This window comes from Carlito syrichta, unplaced genomic scaffold (genome assembly GCF_000164805.1).
Source record: "Carlito syrichta isolate Samal-C Ts95f unplaced genomic scaffold, Tarsius_syrichta-2.0.1 Scaffold311607, whole genome shotgun sequence".
Lineage (NCBI taxonomy): Eukaryota > Metazoa > Chordata > Mammalia > Primates > Tarsiidae > Carlito > Carlito syrichta.
The window spans coordinates 102,241-123,437 of NW_007255703.1; the positions used below are offsets into that span (position 1 = coordinate 102,241).

At 42.1% G+C, this 21,197-nt stretch overlaps 1 protein-coding gene across 1 annotated transcript in view; it reads left to right on the forward strand.

Annotated features, from left to right (window-relative positions):
- The window catches only part of FGFR1OP (FGFR1 oncogene partner), a 39,711-nt gene that overhangs the window by 7,419 nt on the left and 11,095 nt on the right, over window positions 1-21,197 (forward strand). The window contains exons 7-10 of the mRNA XM_021717966.1: window positions 4,740-4,820; window positions 7,933-7,992; window positions 18,010-18,236; window positions 20,340-20,452. Coding sequence (XP_021573641.1) covers window positions 4,740-4,820; window positions 7,933-7,992; window positions 18,010-18,236; window positions 20,340-20,452 — 481 coding nt within the window. The remainder of the gene's footprint in view (window positions 1-4,739; window positions 4,821-7,932; window positions 7,993-18,009; window positions 18,237-20,339; window positions 20,453-21,197) is intronic.

Consider the following 21,197-nt stretch of genomic DNA (forward strand, 5'->3'; position numbering starts at 1 on the left):
AGAATTTAGCCCGAGATTTAGGTATTATTGAAGCAGAAGGTACTGTGGGTGGACCCTTATTATTAGAAGTGATCAGACGCTGTCAACAGAAGGAAAAAGGCCTAGCCACTGGGGAAGTAAGTAGCATCCTATGTTATCTTTTTCTATTTGAATTGTTGACGACTTAGGTTAGCCATGCAGATTAGTGCATATATACTGTGAGTAAAGTTTCCACAAAAAGAGGTTATTTCTTAAGAACAAAGTGAAATACACTCAGATGATATAAATGCAATTTTAATAAACATTGGACACGCGCTGGCTCTGACCCTGCTATGCTCTGGATATTGTTGGGCTATTGTCAGTGTCAGGTTCATGAGCCACACCGTCGGGACAAACTCCAGCTGCTTGCTGTCTGGCTGGAGCCCTTTCCATCCTCGTGAAGTGGGACAGCAGGCCCTGCCTCAGTGGGTGCTGTGAAGCTTCTATGTATGAGCTGACTGAGGACATTCAGCCAGCTTTTATTTTTATTATTATTTTAGGTAAATATAAAAGGGCTGATTCATAGAACAGTTAATAAGTTTTTGGATTCAAAGGTTTTTTTAAACTAGACTTAAAACTAAGCGGTTGATTTTGCTTTAAACTGTTCAGAAACAGTTTCAAGCTTCTGTTTAGATTAGCAGTTGCCTTACTCTTAACCTTTCTTTTTAGAATTCCTGCTAATGAGATTAATGGTCTAATTTCTGTTTACACGCATCAGTTTTACATGTGACTTTGAACTCATTCTACCTGCCCTTTCTTTTTGAGATGCTCTCTGACTCACCTTGTTGGCATGGTGGTCATGCACCTTTTTCTCTCTGATTTGGTCTCCCTTTCTTAACAGTCAGATGATGAGCATGGACTCGGAAGCCAGGCTGCTTGGGTGAAACCCCAGACCTGCGGTATCTCGGCTGTGTGACCCTCCAGTCACCTCCCCTCCCTGCACTTAAGTTCCTCATGTGCAAAAAAGAGGTCAAAGTATTGGCCTCCTGGGGTTGTAGCAGGGTCTGGGGAAGCAGTATATGTGCAGCTTTTAGAACAGGGCTTGGCATGAGGACTCAGTGTATTGTTACACTGACCCTCTGCGTGTGAGGTCTGTACCAGCAGACTCAGCCAGCTGCAGATCAAAAGTATTGAAAAAAAATACAGTAGAATAGCTATAGATACAGCATTTCCACTATGTTAGGTATGATAAGTAATCTGGAGGTGATTTAAGGTACATAAGAGGATGTGCATGCTTATATGCAAATACTCTTAGAAGGGTCTTGAGCACCCTTGAATTTTGATATCTGCAAGGTAGTACTGGGACCAATCTCCTGCAGATACCAAGTGATAACTCTGTTGTCATTATTGTTTCTTATCTTTGTTATTGTTATTGTGTAGATAGCTCCCTAAGTCCAGCTTACCGAGCCTAAGTCCAGCTCAGTCCTTTCTCCTAGCTTCACACTGGAATTTCCAGCTCTTCACAAACCATACCTGGGTAACTCACTGGTACATTTAAATCCTGTGTGAAAAAATGACATTATTCTCTTCAGTTCTAAAAGGGTAAAAACATACAAGACAAAACACCCACCCTCCCCCCACAAAAAAACTCTGACTTCCAGTTCTTCCTACTCACGCCTCTGTTTTGATTGATGCTATTCTGTGATTCCTTTGTGTCATCTCAAGAAGTTGTCTAATGGGTGCCCAAGATTGTATCATTCTGTCAGGAAGGGTCCACTCTTTTGCCTCTCCCAGTAGCTGTGAAACAGGTTGTGGAAGGAGGAGTATTTGCTGGAAGGCTTTCTCTTCTCTGCTATGCTAAAAAGGATGTTTGCCTCAAACTGAGACCCGGTAAAACCTTTCCTGTGTAGTTGGTGTGATTTGAGCCTGAAACTGACTCACTGTCCTTCAATACTCCCTTCTGCCTGGTGGAGCTGAGGCCTCCCTGAAGGTGCCCTGACTTTCATAGTTGTGATTCCGTCACATAGACCCAAGTTAGGAATTCTATACGTTCAGAAGACAACTGCTTTGCTTTCTCAAATTGCAAAACCAATGAATTGGACCACTGAGGTCAATTACTGATGCTTTTTTTTTTTTTGGCTAGTTTTCCCGTTAATATCTGGGTATCTTGTTTTAATGGCTTGTGTGTGTGTATATGAATATAAACAAATAGCTAAATTAATATTGAAAATAGAGACCTCAAAGATACCTATTTTGGCTCTCCTATTATTCACTAGTGTTTTATTCTATTACTTTGAGGGGAAATCTGTCATTTATAATGAAGTAAAAAAAATTGAGATTTCATTGACCTTTCGCTTTTGATCGTAGAAAACTAGCTGTGAGTTAAGTCCACTGAGGTCAATTACTGATGCATCTTTTTTTTTTTTTTTAACCAAAAATGCATTTTAAAAACCACCTTAATTAAATTGCTGACTGGGAGTGATATCTCATGTCTGTAATCCCATCACTTTGGGAGACCAAGGTGGGAGCATCACTTGAATCCATGCACTCGAGAGGAGCCTGGGCAGCATAGTGAGACCCATTTTTAGAAAAAAAAAAAAAAGAACAACATAAAAACAACTGGGCATGGTAGGCGCGCCTGTAGTCTAGGAGGCTGAGGCTGGAGGATCACTTGAACCCAGAAGGGCGACGCTGCAGTGAGCTATGATTGTGCTCACTGGGTGACCAAGCAAGACTGTCTCTCAAAAACAAAACAAAACGGAAGTGATGTGACTTGGTTAACTTTTAGTGAATGTTCCCTAGCTGTTCTGATCCAGTGCGTCATTTCCATGCCTCTGGCACCTTCGTCCTGCAGGCCGGCATCCCTGTCCAGCAGCATCTTCCTCCTGTGGGTGCTCATCTCTTCAGTCTCTACCAGTCAGAGTCTCTGCTGGTCTTTTGTTTGTTTCCTCTTTTGCATTGCAGGCTCAGTGGAATGGCAGCTCCAGGCTCTCTGGCCTTAATCCAAGACCCACTCAAGCTACCTTAATGTGTCTTTCTAGCCTCAGGCCTTTTTTTGAACTATGGAACTTGTATTTAAGCCAAACTGAGCTTTGAACTTTCTTGAAAGCAGCTGTGCTTTTATGCCTTCTCTTATTTTTTTTTCCGCCTGAAATTATTTATCTTTTCTCTCCCCAGCTGTAGAGTTTTATCATTCAAATTTTTCCCTCAACTGTGATTCTTGGTGGTGTTTTCTCTTTTTCCTCCTCTTTATGAGAACTATATGCCATTTGGCACCTCATTCCACCAGGTTCTAATAGTTACATGCATGTGTCTCTGTCCTATTACTAGATTGTGCGTTTATTGAGGTCAAGAGCTTTCTCTTACCTTTGAGTCTCTTGTAGAGTCTAAGACAGTGATTTTTGGCAGGTATTTGTTCACAGTGGGAAGCTTTTGAAGACTTCTATACATGAAAGAGTGCCCATTTAGTAGACAAATTTATGAAGGTTAGATTGGTGGAATATGGAGGATTTAGAAGACTAGAAAGAGGTGAAATGCATCAGAAGGCAAATCCAGACAAGAATGGGGGCAGTAAGAACAGAAATCAATGGACAGATAGAGATACCCCTTTTAAAGGAAAAATTAACAAGATTTGGTAAATTAATATTTTGACATGGGATAGGGCGAGGGGAAGGCAATAAGGAAAAAAGAAAAACTCTCCAAGGGTGAGATTAAGGATTGTATTCTGGGAGAAGGTGAGGTCATCATCCCAAATATGGGACTCAGGGGAGACAGAACTTCCATATTTTAACAGTTGTGATTGTTAAAGGGTTTTTGTAACAAACAGCCAATATCTAGTATGCACTCAACACCATAAAGCTTGTGGTGATAATAGTGGATGAATTTTAGGAGTTGATTTCTTCCACTCAGTAAGCATTTTTAGACGGGGTGTGGTGGTTTGTGCCTGTAATTCCAACACTTTGGGGAGCTGAGGTTGGATTAGTTGAGTCCTGAAGTTTGAGATCAGCTTGGGCAGTATAGCAAGACCTCATGGCTATGGAAAATAAACACATTAGTTAGGCATGGTGGTGCAGCCTGAAATCCCAGCTCATCGGGAGGTTGAGGTGGGAGGATCACCTGAGGCCAGGAGGTTGAGGCTATAATGAACCGTGATTGTGCCATGCACTTCAACCCAGAAAAAGAAAAATTTTAAAAAGAAACCTTTTAAAAATCTCTTTTGTGTGTCATAGTACTCAGAACCTCATGGTGACAAGGTGCTGTGTGTTAGCCACAGGTGACTCCTGTGGAAACTAGGCTAGAACAACACTTTAAAAAGAAAGCGTGACACGTGGGAGTGAGGAGAGGGAGAGAGCACTGCTGTCAGAGGGGCTCAGGGTTTTTATGAGGAAACTGCCATTTGATATTTTTTCTTGGAATAAAATGAAGTCGGGATACAAATCCAAGAGCGTGTCAAGTTGATCTTGAGTCACAGAATGATGTCAACCTGGGAAAGGGAGGTGCGGATGCTCGTGGGGGGGAAGGGAGACTGCGGGTTTCAGCAGCCCGGGAGCCTGTGCAAGTGAGTGAGTCTTGTGCAGAGTGCTGGAGTCCGGGTGTGTGTGCCTTTTTGTTTGTTGTAAAATTAGAGTAAAGTCTAAATAGCATATTTACATTAATGAGGAAGAAATAAACATGCCAACCTTGTGTAGTGTTTTTAAGTGCTAAGATTCTGTTAAGTGTAGTGGATACTTTCGTGTTTCAGTTTTACATGTGTTCTCACCTGGAACTGTGGACTGTTTCAGGGTGCACTAGGTCTGTCTGATGTGCATTCTCCACCACGGTCACCAGAAGGAAAGTCAAGTGCACACACTGTACCAAGTAAGGTGAGTTGGAAGCAGCGTTTGGACTCAGACTCCAAAGGGCCCTGTGTTTCTCTATCTGGCCTTATTTGTTACACATTTTGTTGTTTTGTAACACAAGTTCTCTTTAGTTTCTTGAAAGAGCTTTTTCCCCTTAAAGTATGTATTTAAAATTTGTTTTTGCTTTGTTCATTGACTTTTGTATCATAGAAAGGAATGTGCTACTGAACAACAGAATTGTAGAATGTTGGGATTCATTTGGCACTTTGAACATTTTTTTCATTAACAAGGAAATTTACTTACTATTCGTTTATAAATTTCTAGCTTGAGAATATTAGACTCCAGAATATAAAATTGTTGTGTTGAATATGTAGACCTATAGATGGGTGATCAGATTTGAAATTGAAAATCATGGTGGTTTTTTATATAAATGAACTCTTTTAATAGTATTTCTAAGAAAATGTATGTACTCTGGTTACGTGTGTGTGTGTGTTTTATTAACTGGTAAAGGTAAGACCTGGTTTCGGGTATTTTGTACGAGGGGGACCCCCAAAAATTCGAAATTATCTTTTGGAGGGCAGGCCCCTTGTAGTACACTCAGAATTTGGTCCTCTGGATCACTCAAAGTTTTTATATAGAAGTTTTGAGAAGGTTGCATCATGGTTTGCGGAAGAATTGTCCGAAGTTGTGGCAAACGGGTGACTGGTTCTTCCACCATGACAACGCATCTGCTCACACAGTGCTGAGTGTTCAGCAGTTTTGGACCAAAAACAGCATGACTCCTGTGCCCCACCCTCCCTCTTCACCTGATCTTGCCTTTTCTGAACGACTTTTTGTTTCCCTGGATGAAAAAAGTCCCCAAAAGGAAACATTTTGCTGATGTGGAAGAGGTGAAACAAAAACCGGCAGAAGCACTTAAAAGACATCAAAATTGGCAAGTTCCAAAACTGTTTTGAGCAGTGGAAAATGATCTTGATAGATATATCGCCTCAAACGGAGGGTACTTTGAAGGCAACTGAAGTATAAGCATGTAGGAGTAAATTTTTTCTAAGTTAATTTTGGTTCTTTGGGGCCCCTCTCATATAATGTAGAAAAAAAATAAACTGGACACTTGAATTTAAGGTCAAGGACATATGTAATAATACAGGAATGAACATACAGATGATTGTCATGGAATGTGTTATCTCGAGTGACTGGCAAGAGTATAGCATGAGTTGGTAGCACCAGCTGGTCTTGTCAGAGGACATCTTGGTCTGTTTAGGGTTCCATAACCAAGTACCATGGATTATAACAGACATATTGTTTCCTCACGGTTCTGGAGGCTGGAAGTCCAAGATCGGCACCAGCATGGTTGGGATCTGGTAAGGTCCTTGTGGGGTTGCAGAGTGCTGTCCTCCCATTGTGTCCTCGCATGGTAAAAAGAGGCTGAGAGCTCTCTCTAGGGGTCCCTTTTAAAGGGGCATTAGTCCCATTCACAAGGGCTCTGCCTTAGTGACCTAGTCATTGCCCGAAGGCCCTGCCGCCCAGTGTCATCACATCGGGGACTGGGATTTCAGCCTGCTGCCCATCACAGGTCAGGTGTGTGTTCCTTGTTGCTTTGATTTCATCCCGTAGGAACAGAGTGGTGCTGTGGGGTCCATCCCAGGAGATTAGGCCTCTTGTGGGTTCCTGGTGGTGTATTGACTCTGGGATAAATTTCCAGAGGGTGGTGGTGATACTGCAAGATTTCTCTCTTTTTTAAATGTCTAGGCATAGAATATTACTGAGTGATGGCTATTTTTTATTGCTTGTTCTTTGATGCTGTTGTTCCTTTTTATTGTTTAAATTTAGAAATCTAAAGGATTTTTATGTCTTTCTAACCAAAGGAGATCATTGTATTGTTTATAGTCGTTCCTTCTGAGATTTCAGCTTTTTCTAAGGGAAGGTCTTTCATTAGATTTTTTTACCTTAACGTTCAGTGATAGAAAGAACAAGGTCTTGAGTAAATTTTAAAATTTTCTTAAAATTCATTGCAGATAAAAAAGCTTGTGTAAGAAAGCTTTATTTTCCATGAAAATATGTGACTTTAGAAACAATAAAATTAATAAATATTACAAAATGTATATCAGTACCTATAGCATTTAGCTATTTGGAAGCTTTCTCTTTTGCAGATTATTGTTTTTAAGCAATTTAGCAATCCTAACCTTGTACATAATGTATGTCTTCAAGATAATGTATTAGTGTGTTTGACATGCCCTATTGTTTCTATATACTTTTTTTTTGTTGTTGGAAGATTTAAGGCTTAAGAGGAGAGTGAATTTCTGTGGCTGACTTGGAGAGCATGGCGTCTCCCCTAGGGGGTCCCTCTTCTCCCATTTGCGGTTATTTCAGTGTAGTCTCCATTTCTCAGTGGCCTCATAAAACAGGGGTGGCAGTGACTATGTCAGAAAACCCCAGACACTCTTGGGCAGGGCTGGAGTGGGACCTGTTTTAAGATACGTTCTCCCTTTGGCATTTCAGGTGCAGTGTCCCTGTAGCCAGCACCTTCCAGCTCCCTTCTTGCCAGCCACCTCTGGTAGTCCCTTGTCAGTCCTGAGAGGTAGTGGAGATTGCTGGGGGCTCCCCAAGAGTAGACCCAGCCCGGCCTTCAGGAGCCTACTTTGTGTGCTCCTGAGGAAGGTCAGGTGAGGTCAGGACACATCTTCAGGGAGCTGCTCAGGATGCAGGCGAGGCTCATTTGGAATGTTGCTGGACAGGGCATGGAAGAAGTGGTTCGTGACCCTCCACCCAGTGGAAGCTAAGCAGGGGGAGACTGTGATGTCCACCTCTGACCGAGTAGCTGGGAAGTAGCGGTTAGACATGAGTTGAACCACTTTAGGCCCAGAGTTAGGAAAGAACTGTAGCAGCAGAGCAGGCTTCCGAGAGGAGCATAGTCATTTGATTTTCCTTTTTTTTTTTTTTTTTTTTTTTTTTTTGCGACAGCAGGATTTATTGTAAGGGCAGGAAAGCTCCCAGAGTGGGAGGGGACCCAAAGGGTTGCCCTGATTTTCCATTTTTAAGACATTTTCTATCACAATCTTCATTAGTTAGTAATGAGTTAGTTGATTTTTAAAGGTTTATGTTTTGTGGTAAAATGTCATTTTATTCTCATGCTCAGATACCAAGGTATAAAGGACAAGGTAAGAAGAAGACAAGCGGGCAGAAGTCTGGTGACAAGGTAACATGCATGAGGGCAGAGGAGAAAAGCAGCCTGTGGTGTGGCCCTCGTCCTGGGGCCTCCGTGGGGGGGCTCCTGTCAGCTGGGGCCCTCAGCTTTCCTGAAGTGTCACTTGCACTTATCTGTAATCAGAACTTGAGAGAGTGACAGTGGCATAAAACAGTCATTTGTCAGTTTCATCCAGGTGAAAATCGTAATTGTCATGTTTTCAAACTGGGCTCTCATTTTTACTTTGAAATTCTGTTTTGTTGGCAATAAAGTTGAAAATATTTATTTTCCTTTTGAATGGATGATTATATACATATTATTAACATTCTGATTTTTACCTGAGGAAAATAGAACATCTAACTACTTTTTGGATAAATTTCAATTGATAATTAAAAGCTACACTAACTTCCTTCGTGGCATTTATGTGCTCTGCCACTTTTCAGGCTATCGCACCATCCTGACCTGTTTTCAGGGCCTATCCACCCTGCCGGGGCCAGTGCTGTAGAGATCAGGGCCGTGGCTGCTTTTTCTTCCTCCCCTAAAGATCACACGATTTGACTAATCCAGTAGATTAGCTGCTTATAAAATTTAAATATTAGAGGTCATAGAAACATCAGTACAGTTTTTATATCTGTTTTGGGTAAGACAAGATGGATTAACTTCAGTTCTACGAGATTCATTTGTCCTGTGATGAACCTTGATTTGTGTATAGGTTTTTTTCAGTAAGTTAAAAACCTTCAAAATTAAAGCTTTTGAAAAGTTTAATTTACTGTGTTAGCTGGCTTTAGTTCTGGTGGTTTCAAAGGTTTACTGTGTTCGTTTTTTGTCACTCTGTTCTTTATGCATTATTAAATGAGAAGATGTTTTAAAATTATTATTTAACAAGTATTTTTTGAACATTGACATAGTGAAAGTCATCGTGTATTAAATGCTGTGGGTAAGACATTTAATTAACATAGTCCTCACTTAAGGAGTTTAGTATAAAACAGTGTTTCTCACGGATTCATTGAATCTTTTTCTGGGCTTTTCTTTTTTAAAGTTAAAAGCCTATTTTATAGTTTTAAGTTGTTATAATCTTATTGGTGTTATGGGTTTTAAGCAGGTTAAAACATCTTAGAGGAGTTTTTACATAGAACCAAAGTGTGCTGAGAGACACGATTTTTACTTTGTGTAATGGTATCTGATAGTGGTGGACCTAGCCTTTTTTTTTTTCTTTTTTTTTTTGAGTTGGAGTCTCACTCTGTCACCCAGGCTGGGGTGCAGTGGCACAGTTACGGTTCACCACAGCCTTGACCTCAGGTGATCCTTCCCCTTCAGCCTCCTGGGTAACTGGGACTGTGTTGCCCAGGCTGAACCCAGCCACTAACTTTCATTGCACTTTGGGCAGGGCCTTGTGTGCCCCTGACTTGAGTGGGGATTGAAGAACCTGGAGGGCTCCACATCTCAGAGTTTAGTCTGTAGGTCAGACTCCCTCCCTTGCATCACTGTCTCCTCCTCTCAGATGCTCCTCAGCACACTGAGCCCTCAGTGTCCCCCGCCTCTGAGTCCTTCTGAATTCTTCTGCAGGAAGCCAGGTTGCATCTCTGGATGTGTTGCCTCCTCCCAGCCCTGCACAGAGAGACCTGTAGTTCTTCGTCTACTCTGCCTTTCCACTTTGCCTTGTACATGCGGTACATTCCCAGCACCCTGTTGTTCTTTTTTTTTTTTTTTTTGAGTTGGAGTCTCACCCCGTCACCCACACTGGAGTGCAGTGGCCGCTCCTGGCCACCGCAGCCTCGACCTGCTGGGCTCCGGCGGTCCTTCCGCTCAGCCTTCCAAGTAGCTGGAACTACAGGCGCACGCTACCACGCCCGGCTCATTTTTGATTTATTGTAGAGATGAGGTCTCGCCAAATTACCGAGGTGAGTCTCGAACCCGTGGGCTCAGGCAGTCCACTCACCTCAGCCTCCCAAAGGCGTGGGATTACAGGCTGAGCCACCGAGCCCAGCTACCCTGTTGTTCTTAACACTTAATAATGCAGATGCCAAGTGCATGTGGCAGTTGAGGTTGTGCACGGCAAAACATCCGGGAGCCATTCCAGTGATGGGTGAGCGACATTTCCCAAGGCATGCAGAGCCATTGTGGCAGCCCTGTCCCCTGTCCTGCAGCTGTGAACGGGGCATGCAGTGCAGGAAGGCCTAGGGTCACAGAGCTCTAGAGCACGCATCCAGGAGTGTTGATGTGTCCTGTTTCCTTGGAATGCAGAAAGGGACGAGTATTAGCAACTCATTCAGTAACCCATGGCAACTTCTCCTGGGAAGCTGTATTCATATTGGAAAGAAACTTTTTTTTTTTTTTTTGAGTTAGGGTCTCATTCTGTCGCCCAGGCTGGAGTACAGTAGCACAATCACAGTTTACCGCAGCCTTCAACTCCTATGCCCAAATAGTCCTCTCTTCAGCCTCCCAAGTAGCTGGGACTACAGATGCGCACTACCTTATTTTTTTGAGAGACAAGGTCTTACTATGTTGCCTGGGCTCAAGCAATCCTTTCACCTTGGCCTCCCACCATGCCCAGCTGGAAATAAACTTTTAAAAGTCATTCATGTATATAAATGATTTTTAAGGTTTTGAACTAATTTAACTTGGGTAAAATGAAAAGTTATTGTTTGTGTTATTGTTGAGAAACTAAAATAAAATAAAAGCTAAAGTAAAGATAGAAGGTTTGGAATACAAGGAAGATAAATACTGAGAGCTTTTTTTAAATAAGTTAAAATTTTTACACACACACACACACACACACACATATACTTTCACAGCATTGTCTGTGATAATTTATTTTATTGTATATCATTTAGTAATGCCAAACATTTTCCTAGTTGTGTGAAAAAACAAACATATTAAAAAATAACTAACTTAGATTTTTACCATTTAGCTGGAAAAATTGAGTAAGATATTAGGGTTTTTTGCTTGTTTTTGGGGGGTTTTTTTTGAGTTGGAATCTCACTCTGTTGCCCAGGCTGGAATATAGTGGCATGCTCACGGCCACTGCAGTCTCTACTTGCTGGGCTCAGGCAATCCTTCTGCCTCAGCCTTCCAAATAGCTGGAACTACAGGCATGCACTCAGCTGTGCAGAGTCCTCTTGAAGTATTACCACTGAGCAAGAAGATCATGGTTCTGTTGTGCATCTCTAGGAATGAGAAATCATTTACACAGATGGTAGGCTTAGAGTTTCTCTAGAAACACTGAATTTTTAGAAAGAAAGGTTTGTTTCATGGTTCTAGGAATTTTACAGAATTTACTTTTTTTAGATAAATTAAATTTTTAAAATACATGTGTTTGTTACAGCTATAATAATGTTACTTCTCTAAATAATTTGTTAGTAAGTCTACCAAAACTGCCTTTGATGGGTTGGAGGAGGAAAGGAAGGGGATAGAGGATCGAGTGGAGAAGAGGATTAAATATGACGGCCTGCAGATCTGCAGGTTCTGCATCTGATGGTTCTGCCATTTGCAGATCAAAAAAATTTTTTAAAAATTAAAAAATAATGCACAGTTAACACCTGTTTCCATAGCGTTCACATGGTATTATGCATTATAGGTAGCCTAGAGATGATTTAAGGTGTATGGGATGGTGTGTCTAGGCTATATGCATATACTGCACCATTTTATATCAGGGACTTGAGCATCCTTGGGTTTGGTATCCGTGGGATCCTGGATACTGAGGGATAGTTGTATTGCATGAGTCTTGGATGTTTTGGCACAACTGGAGTATTTCATTGACTTTGCTGTTTCTCCTACTATGAGTGATGCTGGTGAAGCCTTTAGTTTGGATAAACAATACTCTTTTCCAGGTTCTTTTTTTTTGAGCTGGAGTCACTCTGTCGCCCAGACTGGAGTGCAGTGGCCGCTCCTGGCCACCGCAGCCTCGACCTGCTGGGCTTGGGTGATCCTTCTGCCTCAGCCTTCTAAGTAGCTGGAACTACAAGCGCGCACTACCATGCCAGGCTAATTTTTTTTTTTTTTTTTTTGATTTATTGCAGAGATGTCTTGCCAAGTTGCCCAGGCAGGTCTCGAACACACAGGCTCAGGCAATTCACTGACCTCGGCCTCCCAAAGCGCGGAATTACAGGCTGAGCCACTGAGCCCGACCTTTTCCAGGTTCTTAAGACATTCTAGTGATAATTCAGTTTTTGACTACGGGAAAATTAGTAGTGTTTTTCACTGTGAGACAGCTCTAATGCTAATTTTCTGTTAATCTAGAAATATTTGAATTCTTGATTATTAAGTATACTGTTGGAAAATTACTGTTTGTTTTACAACTTGACTGTAATTTGCCATAGACTTTGCTATTTGTCTTGAGCTCCGTCCAAGGGAGTTTAAATGACTGTTTTAGTGCTGTGCACTAGGCCCCTCACAAAAAAGACAGAACTTAAGTTTTAGTTTTTGGCTGGACATGGTGGCTCATGCCTATAATCACAACACTGTGGGAGGCAAAGGCAAGAGAATTGCCACTGAGCCCAGGAGTTCAAGGCCAACCTAGGCAACTTGGTGAGACCTTGTCTCTACAGTAAATCAAGAAATTAACTAGGCATGGTGGCACATGCCTGTAGTTCCAGCTACTTGAAAGGCTGAGATGGAAGCATCGCCTGAGCCCAGCAGGTCGAGGCTGCAGTAACTGTGGGCATAGCATGCCACTACACTCCAGCCTGGGCAACAGTGAGACTCTGACTTTAAAATAAAAATTTTTTTTTTTTTAATTTTAGCTTTTTACTGTAAATAGCTTTGTTTCCTAGGGCTGCTGTAATAAGGTACCTCAAATTGGATGACTTAAAACAACAGAAATCTGTCTCACAGTTCTGGAGACTTAGAAGTTTGAAATGAAGGTGTCATAGGGCCAGGGTTCCTCTCCTCACTTCTGGTGGTGCTGGCCATGCTGGGTGTTCTTTGCTTGTGGGTGGATCACTGTAGTCTCTGCCTCTGTCTTCACATGGCGTTCTTCCTGTGCCTCTTCCCCTTCTAAGGACATGAGGCATACTGCAATAGGGCCTGGACCTACCCTACTCCAGTATGGCCTCATCTTAACTAAATGCATCTGCAAGGACACTATATTCAAGTAACATCACACTCTGAAGTACGGGGAGTTAGAGCTCCAATGTGTTTCTTGTGGGACACAGTTTAACCCCTAACAACTCCTAAGGTGTCTAGGGAATGCATTCTAAGGAATTGCCATGAGATTTTTATTTTTAAGTCACATTTCTTGGTTTTAAACTATACCTAACCTTGTTTAGCTTCCTTCTGAATCTTAACTTCAGTTTGATCAAATTTGAGTGATAGAAGATTCAAGCAATTTATAGGGTTATGTATGTAACATAAGGGTTTGTCCTAAGCCATGATAAGGTTTTCTAAACATGTGTATACAGGTGGTCCCTGGCTTCACTGCTTTTTGACTTTATGTTGGTGCAAAAGCAATAAACCTTTGGAAGAAACTGTACTTCAGATTTTTGGTTTTGACCTTTTCCCAACTAGTGAAAGGGTGTGACTCAATGCAGCCACATAGTTTGAGGGTGAATGGTTGGTGCTCCACAGGGGACTTAGGTGCTGCCAGCATTTTTTGGATATTGTGTTTTGTGTTTTTGCATCCCATCACACCTACGACATGCTCCTTTTCAGCTTTACAATGTTTTCAGTTTGTGGTGGGTTTGATGAACGTCTGTAGACATACATCCATCTGGACTTCCTCCAGTTGCTCTGGAGGTTTTACATTTGTTTTAATCTCTGCAGAATGTTTTGTTAACAAATCTTTCTCCTTTTAGTGTGGATTTTTTTAATAGTGAAAGTTATTTGGAATTAAGTTTAGGGAACTCATAAACAGCCTGGTTGGCTAATGGTCTTCTGGTAAAAAAATGAGCCATATAGTTCTTTTATTTTATTTTATTTTTTTATTTTAAAGATGTAGGATACAACTCAGGATTAGGTACATAAGTGGTCATCATTCAGGTGAAGTTTAGGTCTCCTTTGGTCCCCATTTGCCTGGTTTGGGATCAGGTACACCTTAGATGTATGCCCCCACCCTCAGCAGTGTTCCACTGCTACCAGTCCTTTTCTTGTAATATTATGGAAAATGTTCAGGGTCTGCTTATGAATGAGAACATGTGGTACTCAGTTCTTCGTTTCCGTGATAGAACACTGAGTATAATAGACTCTAAATCCATCCAAGTTGCTACATATTCTATAATTTTGTCCTTCTTTATGGCTGCATAATATTCCATCACGTATATATACCACATTTTTAAATCCAGTCCACTTTCAGTGGCAGCACGGTTGGTTCCATGTTTTTGCTATTGTGAATAGTGATGCAATAAACATGCATGTCCAGGTATCTTTTTTGTAGAATGATTTGTGTCTTTGGGTATATTCCCAGAAGGGGGATTGCTGGCTCGGATGGAAGGTTGGTTTTTATATCTTTTAGAAATCGCCACACTGTTTTTCACAGAGGTTGTACTGATTTACTCTCCCACCAGCAGTGTAGAAGTGTTCCCTTTCCCCTCCAACATCTGTTGTTTTTTGAGATGTTAATAATGGCCATCCTGACTGGAGTTAGATGGTATCTCAGTGTGGTTTTGATTTGCATTTCTTTGATAATTAGAGAGGCTGAGCATTTTTTTATGTACCTGTTGGCTGCTCATATGTCTTCTTTTGAGAAGTGTCTATTCATATCTTTTGCCCACTTTTTAATAGGACTGTTTGTAAAAAATGAGCCATAGTTCTAAAGTAGTGACATGTTTCTATGTGCTTTAGAGCTTGATTAGAAGGCAGTTCCAAAGCAGACTGTTTGAAGATTTATTTTTTTACTCCATAAATACATAGAACTACATTTTTAAAACAAAATAATTATTATGTTTAAAAATATGTGTTGTGTAACATAATGTCCTTCTCCATGAAACTTGTCTTCCTAAAGCTTATCCTTCTGTCCACAGCAGAAATATTCTAAAACCAGTCAAAATCTAATGATGGGTATACACTAGTTACTAAGTTCAGCTATTAGATAGTCCATTCCGTGGACTTGAATTATGTCGGCCTTGTGAATTCCTGAGCAAGAAAGACTCTGTTGGAGTAACTACTGTTTCTTGCAGTGTTGCTTCACATGTACATTTCTGTATATTTTGTGTCTGTTACCCTTTCTTAGGAGTGTGTTGAGGGAGAGACTCTATCACTACCTCAGTCTGTAACTCTAAATGTGTTTATTTTTATTTTTTTTTTGAGATGGAGTCTCTGTCTCCCAGACTGGAGTGCAGTGACACACTCAAGGCCACCTCAGCATCGACCTGCTGGGCTCAGGTGATCCTTCCACCTCAGCCTTCCAAGTAACTGGAACCACAGGCATGTGCCACCACGCCCAGCTGATTTTTTGATTTATTGTAGAGATGAGGTCTCACCAAGTTGCCCAGGCTGGTCTCGAACCCGTGGGCTGAGGCAGTCCTCTTGCCTCCACCTTCCAAAGTACTGGGATTACAGGTGTGAGTCGTCATGCCTGACCTGTAAATGTGTTTAAATGTTACAAGACATCTGGGTGTTTATTTCCTTTATATTCACATCCCTTTAAAAGATGTGAATCAATTATTACAACATTTATAAGTCAGAAATTACAACTGGTGTGAATCTGAGAAATACACAAGTACTTCTCAATATTTGATAATATCAGAGAAAATGTCAAGAAAGTTATTAGGGAGTTTTAAAAAGTTTCTGCTTTGAAAATATTTTGTGTTGTCTAAAAAGATTACTTGGTATTTATTTTTTCAGACATCTCTTTTTATAGTAATTAATTTATCTGTATTAATAACATGGAAGCTCTTTGCAGGGCCCTGGAATTTCAGCTATCATATTCCAAGACGTGCAGTGCATACAGTCTGGACACACATTTAAAGTGAAACAGTTCCTTGCAAGCATCCTGCTCAGTGGTGTCTAGCCCACACTTGTATCCCCGTGCTTCAGCATTTACTACTGTCTCTTTCCCAACTCCCTTCTTTCTTAACTCTTAGTTGTAATTTGATTTGAAAAATAGTAATCTAGTTCAGTGCTTGAGGAAACTCATGCCTAGAAAAATTAATTTCCTTAAGATTAGACAGCCGGGAACAGTGACTCACATCTGTAATCCCAACTACTTGGGAGGCTAAGGCAGAACATCACTAGAGCCAGAGTTTGAGAGCAGCCTGGGCAAAAAAAAGAAAAAAACATGGTTAGTAGTTGAGTGTGGACGACATTCCAGCCCCTTACTTCAGATGAGCGCTTCTTCCAGTACCCCACCAGTGGCTCACATAGCACTGCTCTCAGGTGGATGTGGCTGAATTTGGGGAAATTGACATTTTTAACCCACAAAACCAGCACATTCACTTAATTCAACCTAATAGCATAAGATAAGTATTCAGACTTTGACTCTGATATTGACCCTCTCATTTAAGTGTCTGGAGACCTTGAAAAGTAACACAAATGTCTCTGTTCCCTTTTTTCATATCTACAGAGATAACAGAACTTACCTCTATACCCTAGGGCTGTTCTGAAAACTAAATGAGGTAATACAAAGCACTTGAATGCTCTCCGTCAGCATTAGCTGCTTTTTATATTCCTAGATTATTTTTTGTTTTTATAGGGTATAAAGAAATCTGACCAAAGATAGAATAAAGTCAGACTGTGAAGGTTAGGACTAACTGAAAACAAGAAAATATAGTGATATTTTATACAGACATCACTGCATATCAGTTGGGCATGGGTAAGGATGCTTCTGAATTTTTCAAATACTGGTTTAAGATACATAGAGAAATACATTTACCTGTCCGTGGACATGTAAATAGGATATAGGTTAGGGAGTTATTCTGAAAGTCAGAATTTGATGATTATTTTAATTACCACATCTTTACATTCAGAAAGCGAGTGATTGAAGGCAGCATCTTTCACTTTGATGTCTGTGGTGTTTGGCACTAGATGGAAAACTGCCACTTTTACAGATGAATACTTTAATGCTTGGTTCATTTATTGAAATAAACTTTCTTTTCTCCTTTAATAATAATGCCCTCCCCATCTGAAAGCTGAAAATATATTTAAGATAATTTATGAAGCAATGAGATACATGTAAGAGGAGATAGGAAGTTTTCTTTCTTTTTTTGAGTTGGAGTCTCACTCTGTTGCCCAAGCTGGAATGCAGTGGTACACTCACGGCTACCCCAGCGTCAACCTGCTGGGTTCTGGTGATTCTTCCGCCTCAGCCTTCCAAGTAGCCAGAACTACAGGTGCACGCTACCACGCCCAACTAATTTTTTGATTTTATTGTAGAAATGAGGTCTTGCCAAGGTGCCTGGGCTGGTCTAGAAACCGGAGACTCAGGCAATCCACCAGTGCGGAAGTTTTCTAAGTGGGATGGGTAAACTAAAGATGTTTCCATTTAGGGAGAGAAGAGAGGAGTGGAAACATCTTTCCCCAGCATCTTCCCCTTCAGGTTAGCCATGCTCAGAAGCCGGGGATGGAGTGGTCAGCTGTGGCTTGTCCTGCGTTCCTGCTGCTGGGAGCTGCCCCTGCCCATCACGCACAGATAAACACACACACACACACACACACCACACACACACACACACAGGTTTACCTGTGTTCACGTGACTTGTTCTATTTTTTTTTAATTATTTTTATTTTATTTTATTTTTTTGAGTTGGAGTCTCACTCAGTCGCCCAGATTGGAGTGCAGTGGCTGCTCCCGGCCACCGCAACTTCGACTTGCTGGGCTCCAGCGATTCTTCCACCTCAGCCTTCCAAGTAGCTGGAACTACAGGCGTGTGCTACCACGCCCGGCTAATTTTTTTTTTAATTTATTGTAGAGATGAGGTCTCACCAAGTTGCCCAGGCGGGTCTCGAACCCGCGGGCTCAGGCAATCCACTGACCTCAGCCTCCCAAGGCGCGGGATTACAGGCTGAACCACCGAGCCCGGCTTGTTCTATTATTTAAAACATCTTTACGTTGTATCTCGCCAAGGAGACCTTTTCTCTTTCCCTCTCTCTTTCTAGAAGGCCAACAATGAGACCAGTCAGAGTGATCCGAGTGTCTCTTCGTCAGGATCCAAGAGCAAAAATAGTCTTCACTTCTTGACCCATGAAACAAAAATGGGATCTTTCCTAAGCAACAAAGCTTTAGATGTCAAAGAGAAAGCCGGCCTTTGTCCAGATGAAGATGATGTGGAGGGGGATTCTTTCTTTGATGATCCCATTCCTAAACCAGAAAAAACTTGTAGTTGGTGAGTAAACTGTTTTTGGATGATCAGGCTAGAGGTTTAAAGATATAATTTCTAAGTGTCTTTATTTTATATTTACAAAATAATGAGCTACTCATGGTTCTATAACCAGTGAATCCACAAATCTGATTTTGTGTTGTTAAAAGCTTTTCTTGTTGTAAAATACTACTAGGCTTTGACATCTAGATGAGATTGATTTGAGTACACAGGTGTGTACTGAGTGCTATGTGCCAAGTACTGTTGGGGGCAGGACACAGCAGTGGTGGAAGAGGCAGAGTCCTGCTCTTAGGAGGCTCACCCTTTGTGACGGAGTCAAACAGAATTATACCTGGGTGGGTACATTGGATGATGAGAGCAAAGTGCTGGTGGGGAGCCTGGGTGAGCAGCTGTCAAGGGGGCCTCACTTGGAGGCCGCCACGGTAGCAGAAAGCCAAAGGAGCTGAGGGAGTGCACCATGCAGATTCTGGGTTTATAGAGCGTTGAGAGAGGAAACGGCAGATTCTGGAACAGCAAGGGAGGGGCTGTGGTTTTAGCTGAGAGGGCAAGAGCGCTCAGAGACAAGGGCTGGGCTTGCTTTCCTCTACTGAGACTCCAGGATACGTCCAGAAGGGTCCCCTGGCTTCTGAGCAGGCTGGACTCAGCTTTCAGGTGGGAGGCTGTTATGATTATTCAGGTGAGAGATGATCATCCACTGTGGTGAGAAGTAAGTGGGTTGGAAGTATCCTGAGGTTAGATTCAAAAGAGTTTGCTGATGGGAGCTAGAGAAGAAAGTAGTATCCATTGTAACTCCAGGAATTTTAGCTTGAATAGCAAGAAGGTTGGAAATCCATTTACTAACATTTAGAGTGGGAGGAACAAGATTGCCTAGTGTAGCTGCAGAGGAACAGCTGAGGCTCAGGTGGCGTATGGCGCTTGAGAAGCTTGGTGGGGGAGTGCTGAGAAGGCAGCTGTTGGGTACACAAGTCTGGGGACTAAGGAAGAGATCACGTAGGGAATCATCAGTTTGTAGATCATGTGAGAGAAAATCAGAGAAGGAAGTGGGCCTGCAGCTCCTCAAGGCCGGTGAGGGGAGTCGGAAGCAGTGGAGGGCACGGAACGGGGGGAAAGGGGGTCCTTGGGGGAGGTGGCCAGAAGGCAGCTGTAAGTAAGCCATTGGGCTGAGCCACCTGTAGGGCAGTGATCATCTGTGCAGGCTGTTCTCTGTTGGAATTGGGGTGGGGGCAGGTTAGATGATTAGGGGAAAGGATTGTTGATGACAAGTTGTTTTCTGATGAGTTGTCAGAGACTGCAGAGGAGCAGGGAGGGGGCTAGAGGGCAGGATGTGGGACTGGAAAACTTCAGTGGGAGAAGTGACAGCATGTATGTGTGCTAATGAGAATTATTTAAAGATGAAAGAATTAATGATTTCAGGGAGTGAGGGGGGAATTCTTGGAGGGCTCTGCCTAGCAGTGGATTCTCGTGCGGGGAGCTTGTCTTTGCTAGAAAGTGGAGGGTGTGTGGGTCTTGTTGTAGATGGGGCGGCTGTGATGGCAGCCCCAGTCTAAGTTCTCACAGTGGAGTGAGAATGGAGGCGGGCTGGAGCTTTGAGGAGAGTGGGCAAGGTGTGAGAGCATATTTACCAGGGCATGGGGTGCGAAGGGCTGCGGGAATGCCTTGGCTTGCTGGGCAGTTAAAGGTCTCCCTGAGGTTAGCAGGCGTGCCTTGCCTGGAGGGGCACCCCATTGGCATGGCTGTGTGTGGCTTCTCCAGCAGCACTTATGTTGGAGGGATAGCACTTGCCATTAGGCTCCTGCAGTGTTCCTTGGGCTATGTTTTGGGCGATGGCAAAGGTTCTGAGAAAAGTCACTGGACAGATGGGAAAGAAGGTCCATGGGGGTTTGTGGTTACCAAGGAGCTTGAGAGAGGTGGGCCAGTTTCTTCCCAACAGACTTGCTACATGGAATGGTGGCTGTTCTGTAGTCTTCGCTGCTTTGTGAGTATGCTTGATGATTTTGAATCTTGTGCGCAAATAAAACATCTTTAAGTTTCTTTTCCTTTGTGGAAGAATACAAGTATTTAGTGGCAGGATATGAGATTCCCATGTAACTGTCACTTGTTTCCTGTTAGGAGAAATGAGCCTCGAAAGCAGGCGGGAAGCTTGGCCCCGCTCTCAGATGCACCCCCCTTGAAGAGTGGACTTAGCTCCCTGGCGGGAGCCCCCTCATTAACAGACTCTGAGAGTAAGTGCCTGAGATGGAGCATGGGTGCGCACATGGGGTGTGGGTACTCAGAATGTTTTTCTCTGAGAAAGTAGTATGTGAGTACTGTTGTTTTTTTTGTTTGTTTTTTTGGTTTTTTTTTAGGAAAATCATTAAAGTAGCCCATAATTTTATTACTCAGATATTTCCTGTTCATATTTTATTTTTTTACTTTCCTTTTAATGTGGTTGTATTTCTTATACCATCAAAATACTTTTAGGAAGTTGACTTTTTAATTGATTAATATTGTCTGTAGAGATACTATAATTTTTAAATTATCTCCCTTTTTGGGACATTCAGAATGACTTGAGTTGGATTTAAGTTCAATTAATTTTTAAAAATGTGTGATACCACAGCACTTATCATAAGAGTCATACATAAAACCTGATTCTGCCTTCAGGGATTTGGCTCTGGTGTATCTTTTTCTATGTAGTAGAGCTGAAGGACATGTGCTGGACTTGGAATAGCCTGGCCCCTGCTCGCCCCCCTTACATGTGGTGGTGGGAGCAGGAATACAGAGAGGCTAGCCTTGAACACAGACAGGCAGGTAGACTTTGTATAGTATCACAGTACAGTTACGATTAACTGGTAGTGTTACAGAGCATAAGTGTACCTCTTTTGAGAAAGTTTTTTTTTTTAATCAATATTTTTTATTTTGACATTGTGGGGTACAGTTTAGGGTTAGGTATACAAATATGCTTCGTTCAGGCACCCTTGTTGATAAGGG